This window comes from Saccopteryx bilineata, chromosome 2 (genome assembly GCF_036850765.1).
Source record: "Saccopteryx bilineata isolate mSacBil1 chromosome 2, mSacBil1_pri_phased_curated, whole genome shotgun sequence".
Taxonomy (NCBI): Eukaryota; Metazoa; Chordata; class Mammalia; order Chiroptera; family Emballonuridae; genus Saccopteryx; species Saccopteryx bilineata.
Window position 1 is genome coordinate 80,191,922 of NC_089491.1, and position 21,249 is coordinate 80,213,170.

General features: G+C 41.4%; 1 protein-coding gene across 5 annotated transcripts in view; it reads left to right on the plus strand.

The window, feature by feature from the left end:
* Positions 1-21,249, plus strand: part of ADAMTSL1 (ADAMTS like 1) — a 1,054,626-nt gene that overhangs the window by 871,814 nt on the left and 161,563 nt on the right. For all 5 annotated transcript variants that reach the window (XM_066257319.1, XM_066257321.1, XM_066257318.1 and 2 more), the window contains one exon: positions 11,486-11,696. In XM_066257319.1, the coding sequence (XP_066113416.1) occupies positions 11,486-11,696 (211 nt within the window). The remainder of the gene's footprint in view (positions 1-11,485; positions 11,697-21,249) is intronic.

Here is a 21,249-nt window from a genome sequence, read left to right on the forward strand (position 1 = left end):
GATTTCACTTACATGTGGAATCTAAAGAACAAAGCAAATGAACAAACAAAACGGAAAGACTCCTAGTACAGGGAACAAACTGATGGTTGGTAGATAGGAGAGGGTTTGAGGGGCTGAGTGAAAAAAGGTGAAGGGATTAAGAAGTACACGTTAGCCTGGCCTGTGGTAATGCAGTGATTAAAGTGTTGATCTGGAATGCTGAGGTCACTGGTTTGAAACCCTGGACTTGCACAGTCAAGGCACATTAATGAAGCAACTACTTGAGTTGATGCTTCCTGCTCCTCCCCCCTTCTGTCTCTCTCGCCTCTCTCTAAAACCAATAAATAAAATCTAAAAAAAAATTAAGTACAAATTGGTAGTTATGAAATAGTCACAGGGCTGGAAAATACAGCATGAGGAATATAGTCAATATTGTAATAACTACACTGCTTACAAAAATTAGGGGATCAGGGAATGTGAAGATACTCTAGTACTTTTAGCCATTTCATAGTGCATTTTTACCAATGAAGTAAAAGTTGGTTTTACCTCTCATTTGCATAATCAAATAACTTTCTTTCACTTGTTTGCTTTTCTGATGTTTAATAAAAAAAAATCAAATGCTTCTTTTTTTATCACTTCATATTCATTTTGAAATATCCCCTAATTTTTGTGAGCAGTAGCTATATGGTGCCAGATGGGTACTAGATTTCTTAGGAAATCACTTTGTAATTATATAATTGTCCAACCACTAGGCTATACACCTAAAACTAATATAAAATACCACAAGTTCACACTGTTTTCTACCAATCCAATTCTACTTTTTGACAATATTTATGTATTTGTCCAATCCTCCCTGAATGGGTGATTTCCAGCCACGCTGGCCCATTGCTGAGACTTGTCTCATGCCAAGGACCATATTCCCCATCAAGACTCAAGCTAACCTTTATTCCACACAAAGGGAAAAGAGAAAGGAAGAAGGAGGGAGGAAAAGCAAGTTAGAAAATTCAGCTGCAGCCTATCAGTGCTCCTCAGCCCCCAGTGGGTGCACTGAAGGTGGCTGGAACACACTGGTCCCACCCTCCTGAAAACTCAGCTTGCACTCCAATGGCAGTTTGTAATCAGAGGAAGTAAAGTGACCAGAAGCTTCAGGCTGTGGGTAAATTAGAAAGTAGGAGGTGTAGAGAGAAATTGGGAGCTACTAGTAATAGTCCAAACACCTTAGAGTGGGACAGGATGCTAGTCAGTGCCACAGATGCCCTGCCTTAGATTAGGCTTTCCAGAGCTGGCTGCACTCCACTGTGTCTGATTCATCACTGCCTGATTGCTGTCTCCCTCCTGACCTCAGAGTCATTCTAAAGGAAATAGATATCTTTGGGGGACCTGGAAAAAAATCACTGAATAAAAATGTTGGACAGAAATGCCAAGTTTGAGGATTACACACAAGTTTCTAAAGAATACTTCTAACAAGTAACTGAAATTTACAATGGTGTTTTGCCTCCCAACAAAAACTACATTTTACATTTTTGAATAAAGAAGCAAACCCTACTTTGCTGCAAAAACCAAGGTAAGAGGAGGATGTTAGAACATAATAAATAGCTCAGGGTAGGGAGAGTCTGCCTTTAGAAGTTACAGGCATTTTACTAGCAAAAAGTAATGAGTTACTGGAGACAATAGGCCATTACCTTCTTGGAAAAAGTATGGGAGCCCTGGCTGGTTGGCTCAGTGGTAGAATATCAGCCCGGCATGTGGATGTCCTGGGTTCTATTCCCAGTCAGGGCACACAGGAGAAGTGACCATCTGCTTCTCCATCCCTTCCCTTCTACTTCTCTCTCTCTCTCTCTCTCTCTCTCTCTCTCTCTCTCTCTCTCTTCCCCTCCCACAGCCATGGCTCAATTGGGTTTGAAAATATCAGCACCAGGCACTGAGGATGGCTCTGTAGAGCCTCTGCCTCAGGTGCTAAACATAGCTCGGTTGCAAGCCTGGCCCCAAATGGGCAGAGCATCAGCCCTAGACAAGGGTTGCCATGTGGATCCTGGTCAGGGTGCATGTGGGAGTCTATTGCTCTATCTCCCCTCCTCTCAACTTGGAAAAAAATAAAATAAAGAAAGAAAGAAAGAAAGAGAAGAAAGAGGGAGGGAGGGAGGGAAAGAAAGAAAGAAAAAGAAAGAAAAGAAAAGAAAGAGAAAGAGAAAGAACAAAAGAGAGAAAAACCTTGGTAACTCACATAATAAGCCTTCAGCCAAAGGAAGGCAAAATTCCTCCCTGTGTGTAGCTAATACAAACACAAGCTGCTAAGAAGCACCAACCACCATGAGTCTTGATTGACCACATTATCTTTAATGGCCACCTTTACAAAAAAAAAACCTGCCTTGGGGGGGCCACACTCTGCCTTTGCCCATTGGACTGGCAAGGACCGCTGCTACTTTACTGAAATAACTCCAAGTGTATTTGTAACCCTGGGTGGCATCAGTGTGTTTGTTTCTATTATTTAGGAATAGATCTGTCATTTTGTCATTTGTCATTATCTGAAGTTGTAAGCACCAGATCTACTTTGTACTGCTGTGTTTATCATCCTGACCCTAAGAAACAGAATAATATCATTAGGCATGTGGGAGCCAGACCACCTGAGTTTGAATACTGATTCTCTTGTTTACAAGCTGTGTGATTTGGACAAGTTACTTGGCTTCTGAGAGACTCTATTATGTCACGCTGTAAAATGGGGGAATGTTAGTAACTCCTTCATAGGGTTTGTGCAGATATGTATCCCACATCTTGAGTGAGCTTAGCCTTGCTGGAACTCAGGGTTGCAGAGCTGTGGCTTATGAATTCACAGTGCTGTCTTCTGTGGTAATGGGGGAGCAGCTCCATTCTCAGCCCCCATGTGTCCAAGTCTTGGTAGACTTGCCTGTGATGCATGTGGCATTGGCATCTGAGTGAGCATTGGCCGGAGGCCTTTCAGGCCATGGCTAATTAACTATTTAATTTCTCCAGGCCTCAGCACCTTGTTGTTAAAATGCAAATCATATTATTATCTACCTCATAGGAGTGTTGAGAGGATAATAGAAGACAATGCACAGTCAAAGCCACTAGCAAAGTATCTGGCTCATTGTAAACTCTGTGTAAATGATAGAATTACTGTTGTTAGTAGCACTAATATGTGATGTCAGCCAGGTTGCTGTCACATTATGCCTTATGGCTTATAGCTCATGGCTGTGTGTCTTTTCCCAGCCCAAGCCAGGGGCTGGCCAGATCTGGACAGAGTGACAGAATAACAATCTTAATAGCACCATTGGTGAATTGGGAAACCAAGGCTAAAACCTAAAATCCACTTTTGAAGACATGCCAACTCAATATACCTGATGCTGGGCCAAGGGCAGGAAGACTAATTCCAGCCTCAGGAGGTGGGAGGTGACCCTGTGTCTCCTGCCTGCTGCTGATCAGGAGTCAGTCATTCAAGACCTGGGCAAGGTCCAGCCTGAAGCTACGGCATCAGCCACAGCTGTCAACTGTCAGCTCTCAGAGCCTTCCCTGAATGCAGGTTTTGACAGAAGGGACAGGAATGTGGAGAAAAAAAAACCAAGAAGAAAGAAATCAGTAGAGACAGAGAATTCTGAGGGAATCAGAGTCTCCCTAACATTTTGGCCAAGGGCCCAACCATGAAGCTAAACACCTGAAGCTTAGAAGCTGAAGGAAACCTTAGCGATGGATCATGTTTACCATTTTCTTTATGCAGGTTACAATCCTTTAGCCAAAATCATTGTGGCACATGTGTTTTGGAATTCAGAACTTTTTATATTTTTAGTAATATGTTAGGATTACTAAGGCATAAATTGTATAATACCCCTACTGAGTTCTGAGTGGGGAGAAATACCAAAATCCAACAGGCTAGTGTTGTTTTGGTAAAATGTGTAAATATTCACATCATTTGGGATGTGACCTATAAAGGCATTATGTCAATTCTGGTCCACTGTTATCACCAAATAGTGTGCACCACACTGAAGAAAATTCTGTGAGGTCAGAGCTTTGGGATCTTTAAAATTGGTGGTGGCAGTTCTTTAGTGAACACAGCTGAAATGGTTGGCCAGCCTATGAACTAATCCAGAGGAACCCACATAGCCCACTGGGGCTTCCCTCAGTCTGAATCACCTCATGCTCACTGAGCATGTGCTGTGAGCCAGGCCCCACGCTCAACACTGAGTACAGTGGTATGAGGTTTCCTAGGGCTGATGTGACAAAGCACCACAAATGGGATGGTTTAAAACAACACAATTACCCTGGCCAGTTGGCTCAGCGGCAGAGTGTCTGCCTGGTGTGTGGAAGTCCAGGGTTTGACTCCCGGTCAGGGCACACAGAAGTGCCCATCTGCTTCTCCACCCTTCCTCTTCTCCTTCCTCTCTGTCTCTCTCTTCCCCTCCCACAGCCAAGGCTCCATTGGAACAGAGTTGGCCTGGGTGCTGAGGATGGCTCCATGGCCTCCACCTCAGGTGCCAGAATGGCTCCAATTGCAACGAAGCAACACCCCAGATGGGCAGAGCATTGCCCCCTGGTGGGCATGCCAGGTGGATCCCAATTGGGTGCATGCAGGAGTCTGTCTGACTACCTCCCCACTTCTAACTTTGGAAAATACAAAAAAAAATTTAAAAATATAAAACAACACAGTTTATTCTCTCATAATTCTGGAGGCAAAAATCAAGCTCAAAATCCAAGTATAATCAGGACCATGCTCCCTATGACACCTGTGAGGAAGAATCCTTCCTCATCCCTTCTAGATTCTGGTGTTTGCTGGCAATCCTTGGCATTCCTTGGCTTATACATGCATCACTGCAGTCTTTGTCTCTATCATTACATGACATTCTCCCTGGTGTTTCCCTTCCATCTTAGAGGACAACAGTCATATTGGATTAAGGAGCCACCCTACTCTAGTATGACCACATCTTAAGTGATTACATCTGCATGACCCTATGTAAGGCCAGTGGTTGTGGCCATGCAGGTTCACATTGGCAGATGGTGAAGGAACTGTGGAGCCAGAGAATGGTGGGCCATTTTGTTTATTAAAGTCCTGTACTGGTGAATGAGCAAACAGGCAGGGAAAACTGCTTCCCTTCTTCTCAGGGCTCCCAAGCCCCTCAGCACTCTGGACTCACCAGAATCATTTTCTGGACTCCCTGGACTCACAGGCCCACCAAACAGGCTGGCCAAAAATACCCCTTCTCTGGCAAACAATAATAAACTCTAGCCCCTCCCCATGGAGGCAGGCAATCTGCAATTTGCAATCTGCCGCCCTGAGGGCAAGTACTCACATTCTTCCACAGATCGCACACATGACGCTGCCCCACGCCAATGCAAAATACAAGCAAGCAAATCTAAACACACTTTACAAACTTCTTTGCCCAACACCCTACTTCCAAATAAAGTCACATTTTGAAGTACTCGGGATCAGAATTCCAATGTATCTTTTTATAGGGTACATATCAACCCTTAACAAGTAAACCAGAAGAGCCATAGCCCCGTGCTGTCATCAAGGTAATAGATTAGAAGTACATTGAGCACAGCAACGGAAACAATCAACAATAAAAAAGCAAACAATCTATCGGTAAGGGGTTAATCTCCAAAATATATAAGGAACTCCTACAACTTAGTAGCAAAAAAAGAAAATAAAAAACTAAAAATTCAATTTTAAAATGGATTAAAGACTTGAATAGACATTTCTTCAATGAAGACATAAAAATACCCAGCAGCTATATAAAAAGTACTTAATATCACTACTCATCAGAGAAGTACAACTGAAAACCACAATGAGATATCATCTCAAACTTGTCAGGATGGCTATTATCAAAAAATAAAAACACAAAGGATCACAAGTGTTGGCAAGAGTGTGGAGAAATTGGAATCCTTGCACACTGTTGTTATGAATGCAAGATGGGGCAGCCACTATGAAAAACAGTATGGTTTCTCAGGAGGACCCTCAGAAAATTAAAACTAGAGCTACCATATTATCCAGCAATCCCAATTCTAAATATTTATCCAAAAAAAAAAAATTTGAAGTCAGGACCTTGCAGAGATACGAGCACTCATGTTTCCTAGAGCACCATAGCAAAGATGTGGAAACAACCAGAATGACCATGGACAGACGAATGGAGAAAGGAAATGTGGTGTATACATACACGGGAATAGTATTCAGCCTTAAACACAAAGTAAATCTGCAGTGAAGACAACATAGATAAACCTTAAGGACATTATGCTAAGTGAAATAAGCCAGTCACAGAAGGACATATACCGCATGATTCTGCTTATATGAAGTATCTACAATAGTCAAATTCATAGGTTCATGGTGGTTGCCAAGGGCTGGGTCATGGGTGAAATGGGAAGTTACTAATCAATAGGCATAAAGTTTTGTTGTATGTGATGAATAAGTTCTCGACATCTGCTGAACTGCATTATACCTATACGCAATCATGCTGTATTAAAGTATACTTAACTTTTTGTTAAGGGGTAGATCCTGTGTTAAGTGTTATTACCATAGTAAAATAAAATAAAACAAAATAAAATAAAGTGTGTTGAGAATTGCCAAAGGGGGAAGTGTTAATGGAACCATATAGTAGAGGAGAATTTTTCCCAATAGAAAGCTTCCCCCTGTGAAAGTAACATTTTCAATGAAGATTAAAAGATGAGTAGGCCCTGGCTGATTGGCTCAGTAGATAGAGTGTTGGCCCAGCATATGGATATCCTGGGTTTGATTCCTAGAAAGGGCATACAAGAGAAGTGACCATCTGATACTCTCCTCTCCCTCTCCCCCTTCTCTCCCTCTTCTCCCTCTTTCCCTCTTCCCCCTCTTTCCCTCTTCCCCTTCTTTCCCTCTTCCCCCTCTTTCTCTCTTCCCCCTCTCTCCCTCTTCCCCCTCTTTCCCTCTTCCCCTTCTTTCCCTCTTCCCCCTCTTTCTCTCTTCCCCCTCTCTCCCTCTTCCCCTTCTTTCCCTCTTCCCCTTCTTTCCCTCTTTCCCTCCCACAGCTTGAGCATCACTCCAGGGTGTTAAAGATAGCTATATTGGAACAAGCATCAGCCTCGGGCACTAAAAATAATTTAATTGATTTGAGTGTCGGCCCAGACAGGGATTACCAGGTGGATCCCTGTCAGGGCGAATGTAGGAGTCTGTCTTGCTATCTACCCTCCTCCCACTTAAAAAAAATGAGAAAAAGTCAACCAGGCAATGTGGGGGAAGAAGCATTAATGCCCTCACACTCAGAAGCCCAGACCAGAGCTCCTGTCCTCCTCAGCACTGAGCTTATATGAAAGCCAGGCGCCAGAATCCCAGGGAAGGCCTTTAAGTGTCCCACTGGCAGCCAGCCATGGCCAATCTTCCCAACCCCATCTACTCCCCCCCACCCCTACCCCACCCCACCCCACCCCCTGCCACTGGCCTGCAGTCCCTTTCTCAAAAACAGTCAAAGACACAATTTGCAAGGAGGCCCAAGGCTTGCAGTTGCAGCCTCTACATGGGAAAAGTGGTTGAGAGTCTAAGTTAATTCAAATACTTCTGACCCAAATTATGTATGATGCCAGGTGGGTACTGGAAATATCAGGAGGAGCACTTCGTAAAGTATATGATCCTCAAACACCTATGCTGTACACCTGAAACTAATACAAAATAATACTGTATGTAATCTGTAATTAGAAATAAAATTTAAAAAGAACAAATAATTTTAACCCAAAATCAGCAAAATGCTTCATCCACAGAGAGCTTCTGCTGACCTCTTCCCTTGAAAACGTAAGGTACTTTCATCATGGGCCAGCTTCTCCGCACAGTGTGTAAGTGGCCCTGTGGCTGACAAAATGCCTCTGCTTCAAGGTCCCAGTGACTGAATTTTCCAGTGGTAGGGGTAGGGCGGGGGGAAACAGGTATAGAGCCTCTAGTATGACAAGTTTTAACCTTGGAACAGCATTTGCTAGGTAGGCATCTACCTTATGAGACATACATAGAAGGGTCCTAGCATTGGGCACGGGTGGTAGATTTTTGTAGAGAAATGTGCACAGATCCTATGTGTGTGGCATGGTGCTTTTTCACAAAGTGAATCCAGAGGCAGCACCCCAATCAAGATTTCATCCCAGAAGTCTCCCCTCTAGTTACTGCCCACCAAACAGAACCACCGTCCTGACTTCGAAGTTTTGGTTTTGAGCTTTATATACATAAAATCACAGTATGAATTTTTGCCCATACAGCTTTCTTTACCCAATTTTGTTTGTGAGATTTGTGCATGTTGCTTATTGTTAAAGTTTATTCTCATTGTTTTATAGCAGGGGTAGTCAACCTTTTTATACCTACAGCCCACTTTTGTATCTCTGTTAGTAGTAAAATTTTCTAACCGCCCACCAGTTCCACAGTAATGGTGATCTATAAAGTAGGGAAGTAACTTTACTTTATAAAATTTATAAAGCAGAGTTACAGCAAGTTAAACCATATAATAATAATTACTTACCAAGTACTTTATGTTGGATTTTCGCTAAGTTTGGCAGAATAAATCTTTATAAAACAACTTACTATAGTTAAATCTATCTTTTTATTTATACTTTGGTTGCTCCGCTACCACCCACCATGAAAGCTGGAACACCCACTAGTGGGCGGTAGGGACCAGGTTGACTACCACTGTTTTACAGTATTGTATGTATATCATAATTTTTTATCCATTCAATTGTTAATAGGCATTGAGGTATGAATAGCACTGTTTTGAATATTTTGGTGCATGTCTTTTGGTGAGCACATATACATTTTGGGAGCAGAGTATTACTTGTATTCATTGTCTTTTTAGGCGTAACAAATTTCCCCCAAACCTAGTAGCTCACAACAAATAAAGCATTTATTAGCTTTCACAGTACAGTGAGTGAGGAAGGTGGGAGCACTTGGAAAGCAGCCCTGCCTCAGTCTCCTGAGGTTGCAGTCATTTCAAGGTTAGCCTGAGTCCAGCATATCTGCCTTCAGGGTCATCCCCTCACATGACTGCCAAGTTAGTGCCGATCATTGGTGATCAGCCTCAGTTCCTTTGCATGTGGACTCTCTCCTTAAGACCTGAGTGTCCTTATGATGACTGTCATGTGAGCAAAGTGACTTCCCCCAGAGTGAGCAAAGAGAGATAGCCAAATGGAAACTATATTCTTTTTATGATTTAGCCTTGGAAGTCACATAACATCACTTTTGCCTCATTCTCTTCATTACAAGTGAACCACTAAGTTCAGCCCTTACTCCAGACCCCACCATTAGAAGGGAGGAGTAACAAAGAAGGTGTGGCTATATTTTAAAATCAACAACCCCACAACATTTTAAAACTTGGAATTAGGCCAAGCCAAGAATTTAAACACAAGTACATGGAAATTCATACAGGATCTAAAAGAAATAAATTCAACCCCAGCTTCTATTTATTTGAAATTTTGTGAATATTGATAGGACGGTTTCCAAGGTATTTTCTGGAGGGAGCATGGTACAGTAGAAAGCACAATGGCTTTAGAGACAGACACACCCAAGTTTGAATCCTGGATTCACTACTCACTAATTATGGGTATTTGGGCAAGTCAGCCTCCTGTCCAACTGTACAATGAGGAAGACCGGTAGAGCCTGTCTCATGTTGGTATGGATTGAATCAATAACATAATGCATATGAAGTGCCCACTGTGATGGTAGATCCCTTCCATTTGGTTATTGATCAGGAAATAATTAACTATCTAGGAGGTGCTATATGAACCTTATGAGAGATACAACACTAACTCAGACATAGACTTCGCTTTAGGAGGTGAAGACTCCCATAGGGCTCCTAACTGGAAGAATAACTAATACAACTGAGAAAGTGACCGGTGTCTGCTGCAGGTATCAACGCAACCCTTTAAATATGGATCAAATTTGGATGTATAGAAATGGAATAAATTTTGATGGGCAAGGAAAGGACAAAACAAGGAGTGACAACTTGAGTTAAGACATAGCTGGAAAACCAGGGGGACACGAATTGAGAATAGCAAAGTAGTTCACTACAGATCTCTCTTAAACATAGGGCAGATGGAAGGAGGTAGCGGAAATAGGGACCGGAAAGGCCGTTATGGGTCAGAGGAGCATGAAGAGATTGAGTACACCCTTGGTTATTCAGTCTGACAACAAAAATTAAGGCCAAAGAATTTATACCAATTTTCAAGCTGGCTATGGAAGGTGGGGGCCTAGCTACTGAAGGGTCTACTTGTGATGCTTTTCTTGGCTAAGCCCTATTTGTAGAATCTTTCTGCCTCACATTGTAAACAGATCATTTCTAAAACTGATCATTAAAGAATGCTTCTGACTCAGAGCCCAAGCAAATGAGCTTTTTCCTTATCATTCCCATTTTGGAGGCTGCAACAACAGGGAAATGCAGTGGGAATGTTTTTATAGGCCCTCAGCTCACTATAAATGTACTTCTCGAGACTTGGCCATTTGGAATGGACAATTAATGCATTCAACTCATCTGTGGTTATTTGACCTTCACTCCCAGATAATAAGCAGTTCTCTCCACTTGTTTTCTCCCAAGGAGCCTGATCTATTTAACAACCTTCACTTGTGTTACATTCTCCAGTCCCAGGCAGTGATGAGGTTTATACACAGGACAGAAGCGTTTCTATGCTATGATGGAAGTTTGAAAGAAGTTGGAGCCAATGACCTCTCACTTTAAAGCCAAAGCAAAACAAGCACAATTTTTCAGTGTTGCTAAGAAAGGGGGCTGGAGAGATGATCAGAAAGGCTTCTTCTAGTCCCACTATTCAATACATAGTGCCCACAGCCTTTCCATGTTTCACCTATTTCTTATCTAGAATGCCTTCCTTATTATTATTATTATTATTTTTTGTATTTTTCTAAAGTTGGAAACGGGGAGGCAGTCAGACAGACTCCTGCATGTGCCTGACCGGGATCCACCCAGCATGCCCACCAGGGGGCAATGCTTTGCCTATCTGGGGCGCTGCCACAACCAGAGCCATTCTAATGCCTGAGACAGAGGCCATGGAGCCATCCTCAGCACCCAGGCCAACTTTGCTCCAATGGAGCCTCAGCTGCGAGAAGGGAAGAGAGAGAGAGGAAGGAGAGGGGGAAGGATGGAGAAGCAGATGGGCACTTCTCCTGTGTGCCCTGGCTGGGAATCGAACCCGGGACTCCTGCACACCAGGCCGACACTCTACTACTGAGCCAACTGGCCAGGGCTGCCTTCCTTATTTTGATAATGTTTATGTCCAATCACAATAAACGTAATTGTGACCATTCTTGAATTTGTAGGTAGAAACTGGATTTCCTGTTTTATCACCTTCTTTGCTTTATTCAAAATAAATGCTAGAGCATAAAGGGAAAGGGTGGGTTTGAAGCTTTGGATAGAATTCCTAGCCAATCTTGTTCTGGAACTTCCACATTCCCAGTTAGGTGTTTTTACTCCACTAACATTTATATCATGCGACATGTTCTTTGCACAAGTGCTCAGGGTATCCTCTTTCTTCTCTGATTTCTTCCCAGGTGGGAAATTGGCAAATGGAGTCCATGCAGTCTCACCTGTGGGGTTGGCCTGCAAACGCGAGACGTCTTCTGCTCCCAAGTACGCTCCAGAGAGATGAATGAAACAGTCATCCTGGCTGACGATCTGTGTCGCCAGCACAAGCCCAGCACAGTGCAAGCTTGTAACCGCTTCAACTGTCCCCCAGCCTGGTACCCTGCACAGTGGCAGCCGGTGAGTTCTGAGGTTGCTCAGTACTGGAGGAATTTATGTTTACATCAGTGATTCAGGACATTCAAGGGTCCTTTAAAGAAATATTCAAGGGTCATCTTTCCCTTCTTAGTACTCCCCCAACTTTATGCAAATCCAGATCTTTTAATTAAATACCATATTCTTTCTACTGTGCCATACCATGTAACCATCAAAAGCAACTCAAATGAACCATCTAGTAACCTGGGCATTTTTGTGACAAAGTTTTTATCACATTCATGAAAAATTTTAGAAATAAGGACAATGTGGTAGGTTTCCATGAAGCTAAATTTATTCTGAATAAATTTGTTCTGAATTTTGTCATTTTTAGCTTTTTTTTTGCTAATTAAAAACCTAAAGGATAAAGGTACTAGGCAATGATTTTTTTAAAACATAATTACTTAGTAAATTAAAAAGTTAGAAATCTTGAATAAATTCCAAACTTTGTTTTTTTTCCTGGTCTTATGAATTCCAAAAGTCTGGGAACTATTGATTTAAAGCAAGGGGGTGGCAACTGCAGCCCAAAGCCAAATCCAGCTCACAGCCAGTTATTGTAACTAAAGTTTTATTAGAACTCAGAAACACCCATTCTTTTATATATATATCTTGTCTCTGGCTGTCTCTGCACTACAAGGACAGACTGTGTGGTTGTGATAGGGACCACATGGCCCACAAAAATGAAAATATTTACTATTTTCACAGAAAAACTCTGCTGACCCTAGTCTATAGCATATATTATAATAATATAAACAAAACTATTTTATCATAGTATCTTATCTAAAATTATATTTATCAAACTTGAGTTAAATAATCTTTCTGCATGCTCTTAAAAAGCACAGAAGGATTTCAGATTATTTGGATAGAATCTTATTTTGCAGTTTCCTCCCCATTAGGACATCAAACACGGATCCAGTCCCAGGACCTTTAAGTGACCTCAAAGGTCACAAAAAGTAAGCCTGAAAAGTGAGAGGGACATACATCCTGGTTTTACTGAAATGTGGTTTTACACTCTCAAAAGTGTCCCAGTTAGAATGATAGAGCACACAGTGATGCAGCCGAGAAGGCGAGGGGATAGCAGCTTTCCCAGCCTGGCCCCAGCGCGCTCCTTGTTCTTTCCACAGTCGGCTGCCAGAGCCCCTGCCTTCTCCCAGCCCGCCTTGCGGCTGTGACACAGCAAAGCACTCAACGAATCAAATAGTAATGCATGGGTAAAACACTAAGATATAAAGCATCTGGAAACAGACATTGACTATACATTTTCTTTTACAGCTTAAATGTCTCAGGCTAAATTCATAAATTCCATGCTATTGTGTGATGATCTGGGAAAGTCAATAGGATGTTGTATAGTTTGAATGTCTGTGTCACAGTGTTCTGTTAAAATATATATATCATTACACACCTAATTGAATCCTTGCAACAGTCCAGTGAAAAGTAGGGTCTACTATCTTCATTTTTAGGTTTGAGGAAACTGAGCCTCACACAGCTAGCTAATTCAGGGTTGGCCATCCACTCAGTTTTCTGTGATCCTTTCCACTATAACCCATTGTTGGAGATGGATGTGTCTGAAAGGGCCCCTCAGGGGTTTTGTATGAGCCCCTTTGTTTCACAGATATGTATCTGGGGTTTAAATATGGTCTTGCCCAAGATCATAAAGCCTGGTCCAGAACCTAGGTCTCCTGATTTCTAATGTATTTACACTTTTCCCTTTAACTGGAGTGATTCTGTGATCTTAAACCGCACCATTATTTCATGCCAACCCTCAGACAAGCTGAGGAATCAGCTCAAATCAAATGCCACTGTTGTAACTATTAAGTCTCTATATTATTACCTTGTTTTGCCAGTAAACACATAGTAAGTTATAGATAGAATCTTCATTGAAGGACAAAATGAAAAGATAGATAAAAAATACTGCCCATAATTCCTGAAAATTCTGACTTTATATCTTATTGCTATGTTTGCTATGTGGTTATAGGTTGTATTGACCCAGCAGTAAAAGTGAATGAAACATCAATATTGGAGATATTGCGGATTCAGTTCCAGATCCCTGTAATAAAGCCAGTTGTAATCTTTTTGCTGGTGGAGAGTCTTGCCTTCAATTTGTAAAACAACAACTCAACCTCCCCACAGAATCTGTGAAGTGCAATAAAACAAGGAATACCTGTACCCGACTTATCCCAAAGGTTTCTCAACCTCTTTGCAATAGCCACATGCACTGCTGAATAGCAGCAGTAACCTCTGGTGGTTTTTAAAGTTTTCAGAGATCGCCACATACAGGACCTTTTGTAGCCTTTTACTACCAACACCAACACCACCCAGTCTCCCTATTATAGAGGGTGGATTTCAAAGAGTTAATTATTCCATTTTCCATCTACCTTGTGCCTGTTAACATATGAATTTATTTTGAAAACTTTCTATTTCCTTCTATTAGGGAGAAACCTTTGGGATAAGTCGGGTACAGGTATTCCTTGTTTTATTGCACTTCACAGATTCTGTGGGGAGGTTGAGTTGTTGTTTTACAAATTGAAGGCAAGACTCTCCACCAGCAAAAAGATTACAACTGGCTTTATTACAGGGATCTGGAACTGAATCCGCAATATCTCCAAGGTATGCTTGTATAAGTACATTTTTTCCAATCAGGAAACTAATAGTAAACAGCTCTTTAAAGTTCATCCAATAAGCCACTGACTACATTTTATTAGGACCTTTAAAAATATCTTATTTTATACTCAATACATAATAATTATGGAAAATATTAAAACATACCAAGAAATAAAGAACATTGACATTGAAAGCCATCAGTGATTCTATCCTCCAAAGAAAGAAAGGGAGGGAGGGAAGAAGGAAGGAAGGAAAGAAAAAGAAAGATAAAAAGAAAGAAAGAAAGCACTGTTAAGCATTTGGTATGTAGAATCTGCTTTAAGGATCCTTGATCACTTCTAGGAATTTTTCTGAACCTAGTGAAAACAATAGACTGTTTTTCTTACATTATTTCTTAGAATCCTGCTTCTTTGGTTAAGTTTTGTTAGACAAAACCAGCTATTACTGACCACTTATTAGAAGGTAGGAAGTCATTATTGATGCTATATGGAATAAGTCAAGAGTAACATGTGTCTTCGGGGTAATTGGCTCTTGTCTCAGGAGAGTACTTAGGACAACAGCTGTTGATCATCCATTTGTCTGGTGATCCCCCAGGTTCTTGGCAGCCCCGCTAGGACAAGGAAACTGCTGCATGTTCATGGGGTCTTTTTCACTTAGCTGCTTGGACCTAGCAGAGGATGGTGCTAAAATCTCTAATCCTTCAACACCCAGTCTGCAGTCTTTTTTCATGTGAAGGAAAAGGAGATGAGGATCAAATGCTACATTTCAAAAAGACAGATAAGCATATGGACGATGAATTTGGGCCTATTTGAAGGGTGAAACCGTCCTTCTTTGCTGTTTGAACACTGGGCTAATCTGACCTCATGCAATATGCTTTTCTCTCAGGGGAAAAAAAACATAATTTAGGTTAATTATCATTTGCCTGCTAGAATGCAACCTTCTTTGTACCTTGTAGAGCATTTGCCTGACAAATGGCAAATAGCCAATATTTACACATTCTGCATGTCATGGAGTCCAAGTCATTATGTTACAATTTTATTGTAGAAACAGTTAGGCAGATATGAGGCAGAAATCTAACTCTAGATTTGGTTTTCAGAGGTCCTTCTTTATTTCAGTCCGCCTCTTACACAATCCTGTGTCCCTTGGTTTTTATCTCTGGTCTTGCTGAAGGACTCGTTTAATATTTATCTTTATCAATTTAGCTTTAATATCTCATTGGTTTTTGTTCATTTAGTTTTTGAAACACATATTTAGTGCATTAGTCTCCTCAATCTTCTCTAATTTTTTAAATACACGCACACAACATCATCATCATCATCATCATCATCATCGACTTGGATGTTGGCTATATATTAACGTGTTATATACACCTCCCAAGGGACCATAGCACGCTAGTGTGGTACAGCACCATGACTGCGAACCACTTTATGCCAAGAGTCAGTCTAACACCCCTTGATCATGACAGACTTTTGCTATGATTTGTTTCAATGGCTCTCTGTTGTCATATAATGAGGTCCAATGGCTTAGTCAGGCTTCGTCCTGCCCATCTTCAGCCCTGCGTCTCCCGTCTCTGCTTCTCCCCGCCCCACACAGGTCCCCTTCCTTCTGCATGTCAAAGTCAGGCAGGAGTCCTACCTGTACTTCCAGGACTCATTTACCCTCCTCCCACACTGGAGCCACACGCTGTTCATGATCAGTGCTGCTCATTTACCAGTCATATACCGCCTGACCTGGACGGGTGCTTCCCCGTGACTTCTGAGTTAGACCATCAGGTGAGGCAGGGAGGGCAGAGACCAGGTTTGAGTGAGACCCCATGACACCCAGGGCAGGTGTGTAAAGCATGCTGCGGAAAAGGTGCTGGCGAGTCCGCCCGTTCATCTGCTGAGCCCCCGCTCCATTCAGGAGCTGCTTCTCCTTAATAAGAGCAGCTCTCTCTATAATAAGCACAGTCCTAGGCACTTGTCACATTGAATTCATTTAATTCTCACTCTCCTTGTGATAGTTACTACAATGATCTCTCCCCTACTGGTGAGGAACCTGGAGCACTGAGAGGTTGGCGCGAGTTCATCTTAGTCCCCACGGCACCCCAGTGAGGAGAAGCTCTGAGAGCTGTGCTTTCCAGGGTCAACAGCCAGTAAATGAAGGGGGGGGGGGGGGCTGTGTGCAGCAGAAGCCATCCTCTTTTCCCCGCGCAGTGGCGCTTTCCCAAGGCCTCTTTGCCATTTGCTCCAAAGCATTAGATTGTGAGGACCCGACACCAGTTCCAAAATGAACAGTTTACATAAAATTCAGTATATGCCACCCAGAGGGGGATTTAACAGCTGGCACACTGGGCGCATACCCTGGACCCCAACTTCAACTTCTGAAGGACCCTCCAAAGCCCCAACTTTACATTTTTTTCTAATGACACCAAGTTTGGTTTCATATGTACAATTTTAACATTAATAGTACATAATATTTTTTATTTATTTAAAAATATGGTTAACATCTATTTTTATTCTCCCTGTCTCTCTCTTTTTTTAAGGGGCCCAATATTTTCTTCTGCACTTGAGGCCTCAACTGACCTTAATCCACCTCTGATGTCACCTGTATCCAGGACAGTTAAGCTATGTATTAGTGTCCTATTGCTACTGTAACAAATTACCACACACAAAGGGGCTTACAACAACATGAATTTACTATCTTCTAGCTCTGGAGGTTAGAAGTCTGAAATCGGTTTCACTTGGCTGAAATTGAGGTGTTTGTTAGCGGGTCTGCATTCCTTCTGGAGACTGGAGGGGAGAGAATCCACCACCCGGCCTCTGCCAGTTTCTGGAGACTCTTGTCTCCTTGGCTCAGGCTCCTTCAAAGGGCTTCACTTCCACCTCTGATTCTGTCCTTACATCCACCCCCTCCCCCCCCCCGCCCTTCTCTCTCTGATCCTCCTTCCTCCCTCTTTTAAGGACCACTGTGACTACATCAAACCCACCTGTGTAATCCAGATGCTCTCCGCATCTCAAAATGCTTAACTTAATCACAGCTGCTAAGTCCCTCTTACCATATAAAGTAACATTCATAGGTTTCAGGGATTAAGACATAGACATTTTGGGGGTCTCTGCTCCACCTACTACAATCTGCCGTACTGGGAGCTGACTAAACATCCGTCTCTAATGGCACAAGGTACTTGAGATTCAAAATCTGCCTTCTACTATCACACCCCTCACTATTATGAGCTTTGTAGGCATCAATCTTCTCTCTGTATTTGTTTTTGTTCTAAAAAAAAAATGTAAGAAAAATAAGAAAAAAGAGAAAGGTGATAGATGAGTTAAACTGAAAGAATTAGAGAGTCCATACTGAAGCATAATTTATCTTTCTCTGTATTGCATATGTCTTATGTTCAAGATTGTGTCCACCCAACAGTTCACACATATTGCCCACATCTGTGCAGAGGCAGAAACATTTAACACAGCCCCTATTTTCACCCTTGCTTAAAACTGTGATTATGTAGCCATTATCTTATATACTTTTTTTTTTTAAATCAGGGTTACAGTTCAAAATGCCTGTAGTTTAGCTGTATAAATAGGTGTATGGGAGAAGAGTCCCTACAGGTAATATTAAGAAAAAAGAGAATTTCAATGACAACTATAAATACTTGAGAATTAAATTTTTTATTTTCTAGTTTTAAACACACACACAGAGAATAACTTTGGTCTAGATTAGAGGATTGACTGCTGCCAGAAAGAATCAATTTAGTCATCAATTTTGCTATACTCCAGTGGCTAAAATATAAATCCTCATAAGTTAGAGACCATGTTTATTTAAAATGTTGTATTGTTGAAAAATATCTCTTAGGGTGTTTATCTCATTTTCTTTTTATAAAAAATTTATTTAGAAACTAAATTTAACAGGGTGACATTGATCAATAAGAGTACCTAGGTTTAGCATTTCTATAGCATTTGAACTGTTGATTATGTTGTGTGCCCATTACCCAAAGTCAAATCATTTTCTATCACTGTATATTTGTCCCTCTTTATACCTTTCCCCCCACTTCCTCCCCCATATCCTTCTCTCTCTGGTAACCACTTCACTTTTATCTATGTCCATGAATCTCAGTTTTGTATCCTACCTATGTGTGAAATCATATAGTTCTTAGCTCTTTCTGATTTACTTATTTAACTTAGTGTAATGTTCTCAAGGTCCATTCATGTTGTTGTAAATGGCACTATGTCATCATTTCATATGGCTGAGTAGTATTCCGTTGTATATATGTACCACATCTTCTTTATCCAATCCTCCATCAGGGGATACTTCGGTTGTTTCCATGTCTTGGCCACTGTGAATAACGCTGCAGTGAACATGGGGGTGCATGCGTCTTTAAGTACCAATGTCTTTGAGTTTCAGGTAGATACTCAGGGAGGGGATTACTGGGTCATATGGTAGTTCTAGTCTTAATTTTTTGAGGAAGCACCATTCTTTATCCCATAATGGTTATACTAGTTTGCATTCCCATCAGCAGTGACTGAAGGTTCCTTTTTCTCCACAGCCTCTCCAATATTTGTTATTACCTGTCTTGTTAATAATAGCTAATCTAACAGGTGTGAGGTGGTATCTCACTGTAGTTTTGATTTGCATTTCTCTCATAACTAGTAAAGATGATCATCTTTTCATATATTTTTTGACCATTTGTATGCTTTCTTGGCCAAATTGTCTGTTCAGGTCCTCTGCCCATTTTTTAATTGTATTGTTTGCTTGTTTGTTGCTGAGCTTTGTGAGTTCTTTATGTATTTTGGATAATAACCCTTTATCAGAGCTGTTGTGTGCACATATTATCTCCATCTGGTTGGCTGCCTATTTGTTTTGTTGTCAGTTTCTTTTGCTGTGCAGAAGCTTTTTAGTTTGACAGAGTTTCATTCATTTATTTTTTCCTTTACCTCCCTTGTCTTTGGGGTCAAATTCGTAAATTGTTCTCTATGGCCAAGGTCCATGAGCTTAGTACATATGTTTTCTTCTATGTATTTCATAAGAAACTAGGCACTTCATCCTACCTTTAGATTCAACAATAAATGGAAGCAAAACAGAAATTAAGGGTCAAATTTTATGTAGGTAGTGCTTATGTTTTTATGTTTTATATTTTACAAAAAGCTCTTTGTAATAATGGCTCTGAATTTTAGTGGATGTGCAACACCATGCTTTGCCTAGTAACAGGAATATTAAGCCCAGAGATATACTGTCTACACCTTGTACTTCCAGGTTCAAGAATTCAGATGAGGGAAGAAATTCTAATCCACAAAATGGTGGGCTGGAAATTCTATTCCCATCTTTATAGTTTGGTTTAGTAGGAGATATTCTGTGCTCATTTTCTTTGTTTCTCTGGGCCCTAATTTGCTTCGGCTCAGTTTCAACCTCTGTGTATGCCAAGCACTGCCTCTAACTGCCTTTGAAACTCTCAGCCTCACATATTGCAAAGTTACCCAAAGTTTCAAAGATCTAACATCACGCTTGATAAGGTACCTACCTGCCACCTTCCCCAGCAGACCCAGCCCCCTTAATGGATCTGTGGTTCAGGTGACACCTCCATCTAGCCTTTCCTAGAGCTGGTAACTGGAGCCACTTCTGCCTTGTTTGTCCTTCACACTCAGCCAACACCCAAATGCTGTGGATTCCAGCTCCTTACCCTCCCCCCCCCCAACTTATCTCTTCCTTCCAAATCTTTCTGCTATGGTGCTGCTTTTAGTCCTCACAACTAACCCTTACACTCCCCCACCCCAACTATCTCTTCCTTCCAAATCTTTCTGCTATGGTGCTGCTTTTAGTCCTCACAACTAACCCTTACACTCCCCCACCCCAACTATCTCTTCCTTCCAAATCTTTCTCCTATGGTGCTGCTTTTAGTCCTCACAACTAACCAAGCCATTACGAACAGCCTTTTACTTGGTCTCTCTTTGTTGTCTTAGCTTAACTCTCATCCATTATTTCCCAGCCTGGTATCAATGATTCTTTACAACAGGCCCTCTGTTGAGCTTTTAAAATATTTATATGTGCTGAGAACCCCCAAATAGGTGTAAGGTGTGTGGTGTTATTTAGACTTACTTGACCTGGAAGGCTTTTCTCAATGTCACAACTATTAACATCTCAAAGGGTAGTTGTCTTTGGAACTCAATAGCCTTTGCTACCTGAGTCATTTTCTACAAATTGGATCATGTTACCCACTACTTTGAAACCTTTAATGACACCCCATGGTCTTGAGACATGTCAGAGACCCTTCACAGTCTGCCCTCATCTGCCTTCTCAGTATCATTTCCCAACCACCCTTCCCTGTGAAAGCTATGCTCCATCTCCTCAGGGCCCCTCAGAGTTATTTACTATGACCTGTCCCTCATAACCTGGGCCTATGAACATACAGTCTGACCCTACCAGAATTTCTTATCTCTCTAGCCAACCTCCTCTGTGGAACCTTCCTCAGCTTTTCCAGAAAGATTGAATTGCACTCTCCTCTGTAGTCCCTCTTTTGTTAAAACTAATCACATTTTATAGTAATTTTTTCTCCCTAACTGAACAACAAATACCTGAGTAACCATTTACTAATGATCTTAAATCCCCAGCACCTAAGACAGTGCCTGTCACTCAGCTAGTGGCAATAAATGTTTAATGAAAGAATGAATGAGTGGATGAAAAGAAAAATGAATGAAATGAGTTAGAAGCAAAAGCATATTATATTAAAACCTAGAAGTTGAACTTAGAAACAGAATATAAACGTCACTTTGTATTTGACTCAATAATATGACTTGAGATATCAAGGAAATGAACTCAGCTCTCAGTAAATTAAACTACCAAGATGAAACCGAAAGTGTCAATATGAGCAGAATTTATTAATGTGACAGTTGTGGGAATAGCTTTAAAAATATAAGTCCCTTGAGCCATTATGTTTTTGTATAGAATTGTAACTTTTAAGTGTACTCCT